The sequence below is a fragment of the Hippocampus zosterae genome, chromosome 8 (assembly GCF_025434085.1).
Source record: "Hippocampus zosterae strain Florida chromosome 8, ASM2543408v3, whole genome shotgun sequence".
NCBI lineage: Eukaryota > Metazoa > Chordata > Actinopteri > Syngnathiformes > Syngnathidae > Hippocampus > Hippocampus zosterae.
Window position 1 is genome coordinate 4,349,517 of NC_067458.1, and position 16,614 is coordinate 4,366,130.

The 16,614-nt window shown below is 44.0% G+C and overlaps 1 protein-coding gene across 1 annotated transcript in view; it reads right to left on the minus strand.

The window, feature by feature from the left end:
- Positions 1-9,569, minus strand: part of slc25a24 (solute carrier family 25 member 24) — a 32,542-nt gene extending 22,973 nt beyond the window's left edge. The window contains exons 1-3 of the mRNA XM_052073453.1: positions 9,093-9,569; positions 2,679-2,805; positions 2,499-2,586 (exon numbers count right to left, since the gene is read on the minus strand). Coding sequence (XP_051929413.1) covers positions 2,499-2,586; positions 2,679-2,805; positions 9,093-9,272 — 395 coding nt within the window. The 5' untranslated portion in view covers positions 9,273-9,569. The remainder of the gene's footprint in view (positions 1-2,498; positions 2,587-2,678; positions 2,806-9,092) is intronic.
- Between the last annotated feature and the right edge of the window lie 7,045 nt (positions 9,570-16,614).

Below are 16,614 nucleotides of genomic sequence, written 5' to 3' on the forward strand. Positions count from 1 at the left end.
TCTTAAGTCAATAGTCTCAAACTTGGGCCTTAAACTGGACAGTGATTTCAAACTCCATCGGCAAATTGGTGCCGTTGTTAAATCCAGCTTCCTTCACCTTAGACAGCTGGCCAAAATAAAACCTCTCCTCTCTCATGAACACTTTGAGACAGTAATTCATGCCTTTGTCACATCCCGGATCGATTACTGCAATGCCCTTTACTTTGGAGTCAGCCAGTCCTCCATTAAGCGCCTTCAGCTGGTCCAGAATGCCGCTGCTCGCCTCTTGACTGGTACTCGTAAGAGGGAGCATATAACTCCTACTCTGGCATCCCTTCACACTGGCTCCCCATTCATTTTAGAGTTATTTTCAAGATCCTCCTCTTTGTTTTCAAATCTCCGAATAATCTCGCGCCACCTTACCGCTCTGAGCTCATCCTCCCCTACACACCTGCCCGGCGCCTCAGGTCTGTGGACCAGTCTTTGTTAGAAGTACCAAGAATTAAACTGAGGCTCAGAGGGGATCAAGCCTTTTCCGTTGCTGGTCCCTCTCTCTGGAATGACCTCCCACTGAACATTCGGCAAGCCTCCTCGCTGCCCATCTTCAAAACCCTCCTCAAAACTCACTTGTATTCTTTGGCATTCGACTCAGCATGACTTGGATTTGTTTTTAGTTTTACCGTTTGGTGCTTTCTACCGCCTTTATTACAGCTGGCGCTGTTGTGAAAGCGCTATATAAATCAGCGTGTATTGTATTGTATTGTATTGTATTTATTACCGATTTGTGTTACTGTTTATTGTGCATGTTAAATTGCTCCATGTACAGCACTTTGTATGCAGCGATGGCTGTTTGAAAGTGCTCTATAAATACTGTTGACTTGACTTGACTTAAAAACTGCGCCCAATAGTACAGTGTGTTTTGTCTATGTGTAAAATACAGAAATAGCACCCATTAATGAGACTGCGCCCATCCATACGTAGCGCCGAATGGTCGTAAAAATACGGTAATTAAAAAAGAGGTGGTAGACGTTTTGAAAATTAATACATGTCATTCTTATTTGACACTCCTTGAACTTAAGCTTCATGAAAATCGGTTTTGAAATAAATAAGTTGTGACTTTATTTTCACTGCGCTTGCATTGCCTTTTTTTTGGTAGCATCAATACCTGTCAAGATAAGTTGCAGCGCTTGTGCTTTTGTAACAAGGCAAACTGCCTGCTGATCACTGAAGTGATGGGAAGTGTTTCACTAGGGTTTCTTTTTAAGATCCTATTGTTTGTTTTCACATTTTTAAATGACCTCGCACCACCGTACCGCTCTGAGCTCATCCGCCCCTACTCACCTGCCCGGCGTCTCAGGTCTGCGGGCCAGACATTATTAGAAGTACCAAGAACTAAGCAGAGGCTCAGAGGGGACCAAGCCTTTTCCGTTGCTGGTCCCTCTCTTTGGAATGACCTCCCACTGAACATTCGGCCCCCTCGCTGCCCATCTTTAAAACTCGTCTCAAAATTCACTTGTATTCTTTTGCATTTGACTCAGCATGACTCTGACTTGATATTAGTTTTACTGTTTGATGCTGATGATGATTTATTGCTTTATTGTTGTACATATGATAGTTGCTCCATGGACAGCACTTTGTATACAGCGATGGCTGTTTTAAAGTGCTCTATAAATACAGCTGAGTTGAGGTTTGCCTTGGCATTAGTATCTAGCTTCATTACGCTACCGTTCAAGGCAGGGGAAATCCTCTGACCACCGCAGAGTTTCTCTGCGTGCCTGGGGCCTGCGCAGGACAATCGAGTTTGGTCAGTTTGTAGTATTCTCAACATTCAGTCTTGTATTTCTTTTTCTGAATGGCTTTATTTACACTTTAACATACACGTGTTACTGAAAGCACTGTATTCAATGTAAAGAAATTTTTGCACTTCACTGTATGTTTTGAAAATAAGTTGTACAACCTCATATTTTAATTGGGACCTTTTCCTGCCACTGTATATTTGTGTTGTATTGTATGTATGTTTGTCTGTCTGTATTTGTTTATTAGTTAATATTATTGTATTTTATACAAAAGTATGTATTTTATGAACAAGTGGAATAAAGATAATAAAAGTGTACTATTAATTTCATGCAATCTAAGGGAAAATGCTAGATTTAGAGATATAATAGACCCAAAAATATTTTTTTTCAAACATTATATTCACAGTTGACCCCGGCGTTTCGCGGCGAATAAGTCTGGCGCGGGAATGGTGAAAATCTGCATGTAATTGCATTTAACCAACGGCAATTTAAATGCATGGGGGATATAAGTATTTTGAACCAAACTGAGTAGAGTCATCACAAAGTCGAGATACGAACTGACCCGTGTATTTTGTGAGTGTTTCACATGTAATCTGAGTACATGCATTTCCATTTTTCTCTTTAACACTTCCCAGAATCCATTTGAATTCTGCCACTTGAGAGAGGGTTTGTCTCATTTGAACCATGCAGTGTTGATTAATCGGGAACATTTAAAAAAAATACCTCTGAAGGATCTTCTCTGCTTCCTTCTTGCCGATATCCAGCCCAAGGTCTGAGAGAGACTGCTTGATCTCCATGAAGTCTATTTGACCTGTTTAAAAAATAAAAGTAACACCTGCGGCGTAATCATGGCATTTTTACTGACCCATGATAATCCTTTTGGGCAGAAAAAAACATCATTACCATCATTGTTTTTGTCTAAGCTCTTGAAGGTCAGTTGCAACTTCTTTTCATGTTCTTTCAGGTACTTGGAGAATTCGTTGAAAGTGAGCCCTTCATCTTGGTCCTGGTCTCCGGACGAAATTATTTTCTTAAAGGAACAGAAAATATTATTGGTACAAGTCAGTATTTATCAATAACATTTTACTGTCTACAAATATTGTGATACCGCTTTGACGTTTGGAAAATTCCCTTCCATACCTATAAGGATGTACTTCCATCATAATCCAAATTTTCCATAGTTTCGTGCATAACCAAAATGAAAAATCCGAGATTCTACCTCCCAAAGGACCCTCCGCTCGCCCATCTAGACTTTACCAGGGAGTCTGAGGAGTGTGATTCCTCTGTAATTAAATTAGAAACACCCTCCGGTCCCACTTCTTAAAAAGAAGGACCACCAACCCGGTCAGCCAATCTAGAGGCGAGCTCCCCGATGTTTTAAATTTCGTCACACTTCCCAGCTCTGCAAAATAATTATATCGAAAACTCTATGATCCCAAAAAAATGGCTCTGGGAGCAAAGAAAGAGTTGATCTCTGGTTAAGTTGAAGCTCAAAGGAAACTTGTGATCAAAACATGCGTCATTATGAAACAAAAAGCCTTGGGAAAAAGAAACAAGGCCCCTCCCCCATAAAGTTGAGCAAAGACAGTTTGTGTCTGTGCCCACAGATTCCCAAAGTCTTAAAAAGAGCACTAACATTCGACTGTATGAATTAGTGCTGGGGTGGCCCAGGGGCTCGCGAGCCGCATGCGGCTATTTGGCTGGTTCAATGCAGCTCTCGGGCTCTCACACGACAAGCGTCAAAAACGCCTCGGCAGTGACGATGCCATTCAAACAATGCGCCGACTTCACAGAACTTACTCCATCAGCCTAGCATCAATCCCGTTACTTGATTGACATAGAGAACAACCAATCAGATGACTGCATCGCCGCTCCCGCGCAAACAACAGCGCTAAGCTAGTCATCATATCATCACTCCCGTTACTTGATTGACGTAGAAGGCAACCAATCAGATGACTGCATCACCGCTCATGCGCAAACAATGGCGCAAAGTGCGAAGCTCGTCAGCGAATTACCTCTTATTTTAAGGCAGGGGTGCCCAATATGTCGATCAGAATCGACAAGATCGAGAAGTCAACCGCAAGGAGTGGGAGGAAGAAATGCGTGGGGGAAAAAAAAATGTTTGTTTGTATCTTGAGCTTTCATTCATTTTCGGCCCATTACGACTGTTGCTCATCATGGTGTGCGTGCATATGTGCGCGAGTGCACTGATGGTCACCCGCATGAGTGCGTGCGTGCGAGTGCACATGTGGGTGTATGTGTGTGTGTGTGCCAGTGTTGTGGTCCTCGAGCCGGTCCTTGGCCTCGAGGACCGAAGGTCGGTCCTTGGTCCTTGGCTTTGGACTCGGAGTCAAGTCCTTGGCCTTGGGTTGCCGGTCCTTGGACACAACGAGGGATTAGAGCCTCTAATTCCTCGTCCACAGGTATAAAGTGGGTCCAAAGACCATAAAAATCAAACATATTCCATCTAGGGAAATCCATATTGATGGATTTATCTGGCGCTTTAAGAGGGGCGGGACCACCACTATAAGGTGACTAACGTATAAAGAGCGACGTCACAGTTAGTTTAAATCACGGTTCGTTCCGTTCGCGATCGGCAGTTTCAGTCGCGTGTAAAGTCTTTCTGTAACAGTGGTATCTTTTATTTAGTTATTTTTGCACAGTCGTCACGTTTGTGCGGTCGCACTAGAATGTTTGTTTGAACCATGTAATTTGCGTTACAGCTGGAGTCAATAATAGGGCTGTTCACACGGCAAGATTTGGTCCGGTGCTGCGCCGGGGCTGCCCCAGTAGAGTGTTCACACGTGCAAATTAGCTCCGGCGTAGCACCGGAAAAGAGCTTATACCGGACCATATTTATATTGACCTCAGGGAGGTGGGGCAAATATTTGCTCCAGAGCAAATGCTCGTTTGCGAAGCAGCACCGGTGTAAATTTGCACGTGTGAACGCAACTGGGTTAAATTTGCTCCAGAGCAAATGCTTGTGAAGAGTACGTATGAGAATGTGTTGCTTTCGTGCTCTGTCGGACTTCCGTAATGTGTTTGTTTCATAACGACACAAGACTTGGCTCGTAACATCTTTCCTTTTGTAGGAGACCTGACTGTCTCGGAGTTGTTTGTTCCTTTGTTGTTTTATTTACAAGAATTTATTTTGTGATTTCCTCTCTTGATTTTCTGGTTGGCGCATTAGTGTTTGCTTTTCTGAGTGTCATTGAAGTCATCGTTCATTTACGTTTTCTTGGGCGGTCACTCTCGAGCAGAAGACACAGAGACCGAGAAGGAGAAGGACGGGCCGGTCCAGTAGTCGCTTGAGTTGTGTATATACAGTACGTTTTAAAAAGAACCAACACGACAGCTCGTTTGTTTTCTGTCGTTTTGCTCCGCTGCAGAAACTGCCGTGTGAACGCAAGTGGGGCAGCCCCAACACTGTGTCGGGGCTGCCACGCTCAGCGACTTTGTACGTGTGAACGCTCCACACAATTTGCTGCGGTGCAAAATATATCGCAACAAAATATATCGGTGCAGCGCCGGAGCAAATGTGTGCCGTGTGAAGGGCCCTAATGCCGGCACTTCACTTCCGGGTTTGGCCGTTGGGATTTGGAGTCCTTTTGCTCAATTACAGTTATGTTTGCTGAATGCTTTCTCATGTTTGGAATAATGAATATTGATAATACATAGTTTAAAATCTTGATTGATTTAATTATTTATTATTATTGTGAAGTTGAAGGTATTAAATTAATTAATGTAGTATGAGTGGTAGTGGTAATAATAGGAGTACTCAGAGAATGTTTAGAGATCAGCCTTCTCTCTACCTCTGCATCCCACGTCCTTAAGGCATAATTTTCCCACGGGACGCACAATTCCAAATAATGTGCGTTTTTGGGACGCAAGGAAATTTCTCAGTCCAAACAAACAAACAAACAAAAAAACTATGGCAAGCCTGAGGATTTCACGGTAACAATCGTTACCGGTCGCGTGTCGTAATTTTAACGGTACCGAAAAATTGTTTAACCATAAAAGTCACCGCACGAGTTGACTGTGTGATCAACGCGATTTCACTGTGCCCGTTTGTGTGTTTGTGGTGTGGTGTGGTGTGGTGTGGTGCGTGAGTGTGTTTCTTCTAATTTACTTTCGTTTTATTTTGTTTTCAGTGTTGGGGGGACGCAACAGATAACGTTATGTGCGCATGCGGGTTGCTATTTTAGTCCGCAAACTGAGGAATCGCGCGGATGAAAGTTTGAGATGGCGGCGAAAAAAACTCACCAAGGTCTACTAATTACGACATTTAAGAAATGGGAATGCCAGTCTGATTTTTCGTATGAAGCGTCCAAAGGGCGTATCGCTAAACTCACCTGGGATGTATGCACAAAAAACAAGAGTGAGATACGACGAGAGGCACGATTACGAGGCAAGTTGGTTAGATTTGTAGGCTAATCGCTCTGAAAAATATTATGAAACAGTATTGGTTATTCTATAATTTACTGGTTGTAGCATGGTAACTTTATGAATAAAACATTCGTCACAAGGTGTAGTAATGCTAATGTTAACTGTTGGCAGAACTAATGATGAGGTGTGTTAAATTCTTTCGTCAAATTGAAAGTAGATTTCACATGCATCGTCTTGGGAAGAGGATGTCAAGCCACATCAATACTTACCTGTATTAATGATTACCAGTCAAATAATCTTTGCAGTGTGAGATTGGAAAAAATACTCTGATTATGCCACAAGAGTACACCAGTTTTTGATCCATTTATTTTTTTGGGAATAAACCTGGAGTACACGGCTGCTGATGTAATCTTCATTGTTAAAGCATAGTTTTCAAACATTCACCCGTGAAACATTATACTTTTGAGTTTCAGAATTCTTGATTAAGAATATCAGTCAAAATAGAAAAATGGGTTCCCATGATGAACATTTACGGAACCCAACATTAGTTACCATGGTTTCCCATTGGGTAATCAAACGGAACCGAAAAACGGTTACCATGAATTTCCGAAATCCTCAGGCCTGCTACTGAATTATTTAAATTTTTGCAGCATTTGTTTATAATTGTATGCATGTTGTTGTTTGTGTTATTATCATATGCAACTGTAAACTGTAAAATTATCACTGCAGAGATTACCGCTTTTTCTCCACTCAGTGATTGACTTCCATGCAAAGTCATTTCTCAACTTGTCTTCCGTGCAATGTCATGCCTGTTGAGTGTTGATTTATTTCATATTAAGAAACTACTGCACTAAAACATTAATTCATAAATGTACTGTATATCATATGCTTTTATTTTTTTTTCTCAGTATAAATAACACGTACCCTGATTGTTCTACTCTTTGAATAAAAACACTTCATTCAAGCGTTAGGGAGTGCAAATTGTTACGATGGAGGGGTGTTGCAAATCATGAGGACCTGCCAAGTGGTATGATAGCATTGTTTTATACATGTCCTCGGCTAGGCCTCAGCTTCAAAATCAGTCCTTGGTCCTTGGCCTCGGAGGCAAGTCCTTGGTCCTTGGCCTTGGCCTCGGAAAATTTCTCAAGTCCTTGGCCTTAGTCTTGGCCATGGCCTGCCGGTCCTTGGACACAAGACTAGTGTGTGCGTGTGTGTGTGTGTGCGCGAATATGTGTGTGCGTATGTGTGTGTGTGTGCGTGCGCGAATGTGTGTGTGTGCGTGCGCGAATGTGTGTGTGTGTGTGCGTGCGTGCGCGAATGTGTGTGTGTGCGTACGCGTATGTGTGTGTGTGTGCACCCGCGTGCCCGAGGAAGGGTATGATGTGGCTCTTTGCAGCAACTCAGTAAAAAAATTGGCTCTTCGTCTCTGACTGGTTGGCCACCCCTGCATTAGTGTAAAGACAACACAATGAAACAACTACAAGACTACTTTTAGTTCGAGAATTGAAATATCCCTTTCATTTAATGCATTTTCTGGACTATAAACCACTATTTTCTTCCAACATGGCTTTTGATGTGACGGCTTCCGGCCGTCAATAGATATATCAAAGCTTCATCACATCAGACCAATTAAATGACCGAACATATCATAGCCGACCAATTAAACTGTTTGGCGACAGAGTCTCACCATCACTGGTAAGTGACAACAGGCGCTGACAGCTAGCCACCAAAGATGGCATTTCTGGCCCAGGAGCGACATCCCCTGTTGTTCCCAAGCACGAAACAAATGGCTTACCAAAGGCTCCACTTCCATAGTCTTATGTGCACTGCTGCCTGATGAAGCTTGAATTGGCATCGTGTAACAACAAGAGTGACGGAGATTCTGGGACCAGCTGCGTTCGGCATTGTTGGCAGCCCTTGGTCACCAACAAGACTCCTGCTGGTCACAAGCTATCACCAGGTCCGAGCATTTCTCTGAATATGCCAAATTCAAAATACATTAATGGTACGCTATGGAATACTCTAAATTAGGGGTGCCACTTCAGGTCCAGCCTGTGTCAGATGTCTCCCTCCTCCAACATACCCAATTCAGATGATCAGTTAATCAGCAAGCATTGCAGAAGCCTGATAATGATCCTGATCACTTGAATCAGGTGTGTTGGAGGTAGGGAGACATCTAGAACAGGCCTGATAGGGCATCTCGAGGACCAGACTTGGGCACTCCAGCTCTATATTGTCTAAGAAAATGAGAGAGTGAATGGTGGTTTGTCTGTGCCCTGCTATCAGGGATGGTACAACATCAGGGAAAGGTGGGACTATATCCCTGTCAGAAATCTGCGTAGCCCAAGTTAAGCCCCTTCTGCATTTTATTTGATATTCTAAAATATATTTATAAATTACTCCCCCCCCCCCCAAACCCCTGCCTGCTATTGGTTGGCCACCAAGGAATTGAGGAGCTGAGCTCACTAGTCATCATGGTATAAGATAAGTCGGCTACTTATCTTTTATATTATTCAACTGGTTCTTTTATATTTACATCATCGAAGTACTTGTGACACAATTATTTACAATCTTTCTGACTTAACCACAGCGGCTGAGTAGGTTAGCTAGAGACTACGGTGGATTCGACCTACATACACAACTCCGTCGTAAACCGAATACCTCCTGTATTGTTATAACTGTTAAACTCAAGTTTTAGTAACTTCACTAGGATATTTACACCCTGCGCAAGGAAACTTGAACTAAGGGGGATATTGAGTTTCTCCCCAACTACACAAAGAATCCGGGACTACGATACAGTACTTGACTGGACGCAAATTTAGGCCAGTATCAAAATAAAATACGGTACCTGAATCCCTTTTGCGTCTGTAGACAATGAGGACTGTATTGTGCAAGCTAGGTAGAAACATTTATGACAGGTTATCCAGTTACCTGAGCCGCTCCTTTCCCGGCACGGATGCCCATTGCAGACAGGCCTGCTTTCAATTCCGAAACATCCACTTTTCCATCCTTGTTCGTGTCGAGTTTGGCAAACAGCTCCTCGTAGGTTTTGGACGCATCCGCTGCGCAGTGGCAGTCCGTAAAAAACATTTTTCTAACTATGTGATACATTATTTGCTCGAAGAAACAACTGCAATAATCTCCAGCTGCCGTAGCAAATACACTGCTGTGTTCGCCGCTTCTGGTTTCAGTTCCGTGGAAGTTCTGATGGATTTCCGCAATGTCACCCGTCGTAATAAAAACGGCCTACGTCAACTGGGAGATGTTTGCATTAAGTAGTGAATAAAGTCGTTGTTTTTGTTATTCTTTTCAGGAAGAGGCGTGGGTGTGTGAAAGCGATAGCGATAAGACTTGAATACGAACACTCGACTGACTTTGCCTTTAATAAGACCTCCTCTTTTCAGTGCGCGTACATGCACAAGAGGCAGACAGACACACCCTTCAGCGATAACACTGCGGCCTTCCATACTACGAGGCGGTTAGTATTTGGAAAGCTGCTATTTGAAAACATTAGATGTGTGAAGGCTGAAGGCATTGCACTTAATAATTGCCATTTGAAATTCAAAACATTCACATCATTCAATGTACCCCCAAAACATTTGAACAGAAAAAAAAATCACACATACACACGCAAATATTCCACATTCTTTCCTAATAATGACACATTGAACATAGCAGAGGGCGGCCCGGTAGTCCAGTGGTTAGCACGTCGGCTTCACAGTGCAGAGGTACCGGGTTCGATTCCAGCTCCGGCCTCCCTGTGTGGAGTTTGCATGTTCTCCCCGGGCCTGCGTGGGTTTTCTCCGGGTGCTCCGGTTTCCTCCCACATTCCAAAAACATGCGTGGCAGGCTGATTGAACACTCTAAATTGTCCCTAGGTGTGAGTGTGAGTGCGAATGGTTGTTTGTTTCTGTGTGCCCTGCGATTGGCTGGCAACCGATTCAGGGTGTCCCCCGCCTACTGCCCGGAGAAGGCTGGGATGGGCTCCAGCACCCCCCGCGACCCTAGTGAGGATCAAGCGGTACGGAAGATGAATGAATGAATGAACATAGCAGATTCACATCGTTCACATTTTGTTCTATTGACCTCATCCAATTCACCTGAGGAGACTTTCAACCTGCCAAAAGTTCCCATTGACCAAAAATTAAACATTTTCACCATTAAAATCCACCCCTCCCAAAAAATGTTTTTTTTTTCGATTCATTCCAAATGACACATTCAACATTCATACCATCCCTTTTTGAAATTCAAACATACAGCTTATTCAGTTGGTCTCCGAACCAATTTTTAAAATGCCAAAATGTGAAGTTTTCAGCATTCAAAATCCCATGAAATATTCCTCATCCATTCGCAGTGAGGTGTTACACCATTGCCTTTAAAATTCAATACAACTCATTCAATTCACATATCTCCCCATGATTCATTCAACAGTCACATTGTTCCTTTTTGAAATTCAAATATTCAGCTCATTCAATTCACCTTCAAAAGATTTTCAACATATCAACAATTCTCCATCCATCCATCCACCCATCCATCCATCCATTTTCTGATCCGCTTATCCTTACCAGGGTTGCGAGGCATGCTGGAGCCTATCCCAGCTGTCCTCAGTCAGTAGGCGAGGGACACCCTAAACTGGTTGCCAGCCACTCGCAGGGCACACATAGACGAACAACCATCCGCGCTCACACTCACACCTAAGGAAAATTGAAGAGTGTTCCATTAACATGCCATGCATGTTTTTGGAATGTGGGAGGAAACCGGAGTACCCTGAGAAAATCCACACAGGCACAGGGAGGATCTATGTTACTACCATCACCTATGGTCACAAGCTGTGGTGTGACAGAAATCATAAGATCCTGGATAAAAGCGGCTGAAAGAGTTTCCGCCACAGGGTTTCCAGGCTCTCCTTTAGTGATAAGGTGAGAAGCTCGGTCATTCGGGAGGTGCTCCGAGTCGACTCATTGCTCCTATGCATTGAGAGGAGCGAGATAAGGTGGTTTGGGCATCTTGTTAGGATGCCATCTGGACACTTCAATGGTGAGGTGTGCCACGGGGACGAGGCCCAGAGGATGACCCAGGACACAGAGATTATGACTCCCGGCTGGTTTGGGAGCGCCACAGAGTGCCCCAGGAGGAGCTTGTCGAAGTGGCTTTGTACTAGGAAAGTCTGGGCTTTCCTGCTTAAGCTGCTGCCCCTGCTACCTGACCTTGGAGAACAGGCAGAGAATGATGATGTTGGGTCCATTGTCACTTTTATCTCCTTTCTTTGTATTCATGAGTGTTTCCCAAACTTGACTACTGACCGAACTAAATTCCATGCAGCACTGATTGGACAAGCAATGTAATGTGATCATCTGCAGCCTGTGATGGCCAAGAGAGAGTGTCATAATTCATTGACATCTTGAGTCAGGTGTGTCTTAACCTCCTTGGCAGAGGCTCTGTTGAACCCCTGAGGTTCGATCGAACCGAGGTTAAGAACCACTGCTACAAACAGTACAGGTCACAAACTAATGATGATATACTTTGTATTTTGAGGGCTAAATAAAGTGAAATTTGATGTTTTCCCGCTTCACACCTGATGATCTCTCATGGCACACTAATGAGGAGCAGCACAGTGGTTGTAGGAATTACTGCACAGTATTAGGCAAGGTACAACGCCAATTTTAGTCATTTGATTTTAAAATTGTCAGAATATGTTTATAATTATGACACAGTCTCATCATAAGTAAACATATATAACAGCTGCCAAAGAGGCAAGAATTTGGTGTGAACTACTCCAGCTTCTCTTAAACCGAAGTAAAATGTAATTGTCTGTGTACTGCTCTTTTTTCATCCACCCATTCATACATATTGTATACTGTTCCGCCTGTCATCATTGGGTTTAAACCAACAAACTGACTATGGACAAGAATTGGGTTGGGGTCCACTCTGGACTGCTCGCCAGTCATCACAGTTCTATTGATCCAACCCTTCATTTTCTCCAATGTGTGTCCTCATGTGAGCTGGACCCTATCTCAGCTGACATTTGGTGAGCGACGGGTTACACGCTGGTCTGGTCACCCATACAATTTTCTTCGCCTTCACATAGCCTAACATGCATGGAATGAGATAAATATGAGGTAAATACAGGGAAGACATGCAAACAGCACACAGAAATTGATGAACCCCAGAACTAGGGGGTAGATCTGCTAATATAGGCCAGGTCATCCCAAGATTTAGCTGGCATTTTTGTAAACCATTGAGTGCATCGTATTAGTTTTGTGACTCACAGGCAGGAATTTGACAGCTGGTCCTTGTTATATATAGGCCATGGCTGCTACTCAAATTAGCAGAGTAGGGATCTGTCGAGGGATGCGGGGTGGGCAGTCTAAATGAATTGTTGATTTTCTCGCACCATCTTCGCTGCCTGTTTTTCTTTCATTTTGATTTGCTGTATTAGTAATGTTGCTTTTTCCTCACTTCACACACTCAGATTGACACTCTGGTCCCCTCCACAATTCACATATTTAACCATGCCTTCATGTGCACAGTTGCCACATGCTCTCCTCCACATACCCCACAAATTTCTCTTCTTCTGCAATAAGCCGCGATGTGACCATACTATTGAGAACAACAACACATCAGCGGTGGGGATGACACAATTCCTGCACAATACAGCTGTTTTTACTTTGTGTCTTTTGGGGAGCTGTTGCCCTCACGAACCACCAGGGAGAAACAGAGTGACCTGACGGGCTTCTCGTATCAACATGAGCAGCGGCAGGATGCGCACCGTTTCATCTCTTGTCAACATAATAAAGGCACAGGTGGAGTTTCACGTCCAAAATTTAGTATCTATCTATCTATGTAACATCCATCCATTTATATCTAATAATTTTATTGAGTTCTGGAGTCCTTCCCAGCTCTCTGAACTGGTTTCCGGCCGATTGCAAGGCACACATAGACAAACAACCATTCACCCTCACAATCACACTTTGGGGTGCCCAATCAATTTGCTATGCATGTTTTTGGAATGGGGAAGGGAAACCTAGTACCCAGAGAAAACCCACGCAGGCACGGTGAAGACATACAAACTAGGCCGGAATCGAACCCCGCACCTCTGCACTGTGAGCCCGACCTGCTTACCAGTTGCCAACCATGCTGCCTTTTGTGTGACATACAGGAGTTAAAAAATTTAACTTGAGCTAAATAAACGCTGTTGTTCTCTTGTAACTACCAGTGTTGTGTCCAAGGACCGGCAACCCGAGGCCAAGGCCAAGGACTTGGAACATTTTCCGAAGCAAGGCCAAGGACTTGAGAAATTTTCCGAGGCCAAGGCCAAGGACCAAGGACGCTTGAATGAAGTGTTTTTATTCAAAGAGTAGAACAGTCAGGGTATGTTTTATTTATACTGAGAATAAATAAATAAAATCAGATGATATACATTTATGAATTGATGTTGGCCCTGTAGTCCAGTGGTTAGCACGTCGGCTTCACAGTGCAGAGGTACCGGGTTCGATTCCAGCTCCGGCCTCCCTGTGTGGAGTTTGCATGTTCTCCCCTTATTCAATTGCATATAATAATAACACAAATGACAACATACAATGATAAACAAATGCTGCAAAAATTTAAATAACTCAGGAGCAGGCCTGAAGATTTCGGAAATTCACTGCAACCGTTTTTCGGTTCCGTCGGATTACCCAATGGGAAACCACGATAACAAATGTTGGGTTCTGTAAACGTTCATCATGGGAACCCATTTTTCTAGTTTGACTGATATTGATAATCATGCTTCAAGGGTCAATGTTTGAAAACTATGCATTAACAATGAACATTAAAACAGCAGCTGTGTACTCCATGTTTAATCCCCAAAAAATACATGGATCAAAAACTAGTGTACTCATGTGGCATAATCAGAATATTTTTTTTTCCAATCTCACTACAAAGACTATTTGACTGGTAATCATTAATACAGGTAAGTATTGATGTGGCTTGACATCCTCTTCCCAAGACGATGCATGTGTAATCTACGATCAATTTGACGAAAGAATTTAACACACCTCATCATTAGTTCTGCCAACAGTTAACATTAGCATTACTACACCTTGTGACGAATGTTTTATTCATGCAGTTACCATGCTACAACCAGTAAATTATAGAATAACCAATACTGTTTCATAATATTTTTCAGAGCGATTAGCCTACAAATCTAATGACCAATTTGCCTCGTAATCGTGCCTCTCGTCGTATCTCGCTCTCGCGTTCTGTGCCCACGTCACAGGTGAGTTTAGTGATACACCCTTTGGACGATTCATATGAAAAATCAGACTAGCATTCCCATTCCTTAAATATCGTAATTAGTAGACCTTGGTGAGTTTTTTTTCGCCGCCATCTCAAACTTTCATTTGCGCGATTCCTCAGTTTGGGGATTAAAATAGCAACCCGCATGCGCACATAACGTCATCTGTTGCGCCCCCTCCCCTCCAACTCTGAAAACAAAACATAACGAAAACATAACAACACAACAAAACATAACACCACACCACAATACACACATACAGGCGCAGTGAAAGCACGTTGATCACACAGTCAACTCGTGTGCGATGACTTTGATAGTTAAAACTATTTTTCGGTACCGTGACAATGACGCCACGGAAACGAAACTCTACCGGTAACGATTAATACCGTGAAATCCTCAGGCTTGCCGTAGTTTTTTGTTTGTTTGTTTGTTTTGACTGAGAAATTTCCTTGCGTCCCAAAAACGCACATTATTTTGAATTGTGCGTCCTGTGGGAATTTATCTCTCAAGGACGCGGCACGCAGAGGTAACGAGAAGGCTGATCTCTAAACATTCTGTGTACTCCTATTATTACCACTACCACTCATACTACATTAATTAATTTAACAACTTCAACTTCACAATAATAATAGATACTTAAATCAACCATGATTTTAAACTATGTATTATCAATATGTAATGGAGTGATACATTGCGTTTATTAAATTATGACGGAAGTGACGCAACAGCGCACGGTATGGCACCAGCTTCCCGCTGTAGTTCAGGCAGAGCTACCAGGGAAGTCACAGGGTAAGTCAGTTTTCATTGACGGTCCGGATTCATTTCTAGTTTAATTGCAATATTTCACTTTGTTTTCCCTTTTTCTACGGCGCTGTGTATTTAATTAGTTCCCGGATTTGTTCCAAGTCCACATTGCTTTTTGTGTCGTCATTTCATTTAAGTTTTGTTGAATGAAAGTTGTTATCCATTGAGTTAACAGGTGGGGTTTTTTTTTGTTGCGCAGTTATTTTCTAGACTGAAAAGCCCCGTGACTTCACCCATCTTGCCATACTGTGTTGCAGGTAACGCTTCTTTCCTTTTGATTGTACTGTATATAGTTTTTCGTGTTGTTTTTCATTTGACTATTAGTGTGGCCCTCTCCGTGAGCCGTCACCTTACCGTGGTGGAGGGGTTTGTGTGTCCCAATGATCCTAGGAGCTAAGTTGTCTGGGGCTTTATGCCCCTGGCAGGGTCACCCATGGCAAACAGGTCCTAGGTGAGGGACCAGACAAAGCACGGCTCACAAAGCCCCTTATGAAAAATAAAATCGATGGTACTCAGTTTCCCTTGCCCGGACGCAGGTCACCGGGGCCCCCTCTGGAGCCAGGCCTGGAGGTGGGGCTCGTTGGCGAGCGCCTGGTGGCCGGGCCTACACCCATGGGGCCCGGCCGGGCTCAGCCCGAAGAGGCAACGTGGGTCCACCTTCTCATGGTCTCACCACCCGTGGGAGGGGTCAAAGGGGTCGGGTGCAATGCGAGCTGGGCGGCAGCCAAAGGCGGGGACCCTGGCGGTCCGATCCTCGGCTGCAGAAGCTAGCTCTTGGAACATGGAATGTCACCTCTCTGGCAGGGAAGGAGCCCGAACTGGTGTGTGAGGCAGAGAAGTTCCGACTGGATATAGTCGGACTTGCCTCCACACACAGCCTAGGTTCTGGTACCAGTCCTCTCGAGAGGGGTTGGGCTCTCTTTCACTCTGGAGTTGCTCACGGTGAGAGGCGCAGAGCAGGTGTGGGCATACTTATTGCCCCCCGGCTCAGTGCCTGTACATTGGGGTTCACACCGGTGGACGAGAGGGTTGCATCCCTCCGCCTGCGGGTGGGGGGACGGGTCCTGACTGTTGTTTGTGCATATGCACCAAACAGCAGCTCAGCATACCCACCCTTTTTGGAGTCCTTGGAGGGTGTGCTGGAGAGTACTCCTGCTGGGGACTCCCTTGTTCTACTGGGGGACTTCAATGCTCACGTGGGCAATGACAGTGAGACCTGGAGGGGTGTGATTGGGGGGAACGGCCCCCCCGATCAGAACTCGAGTGGTGTTTTGTTATTGGACTTGTGTGCTCGTCACGGACTGTCCATGCACCAGGACACCCTAGGCCGTAGTTCGATGATCGACCTTGTGGTCGTGTCATCGGATTTGCGGC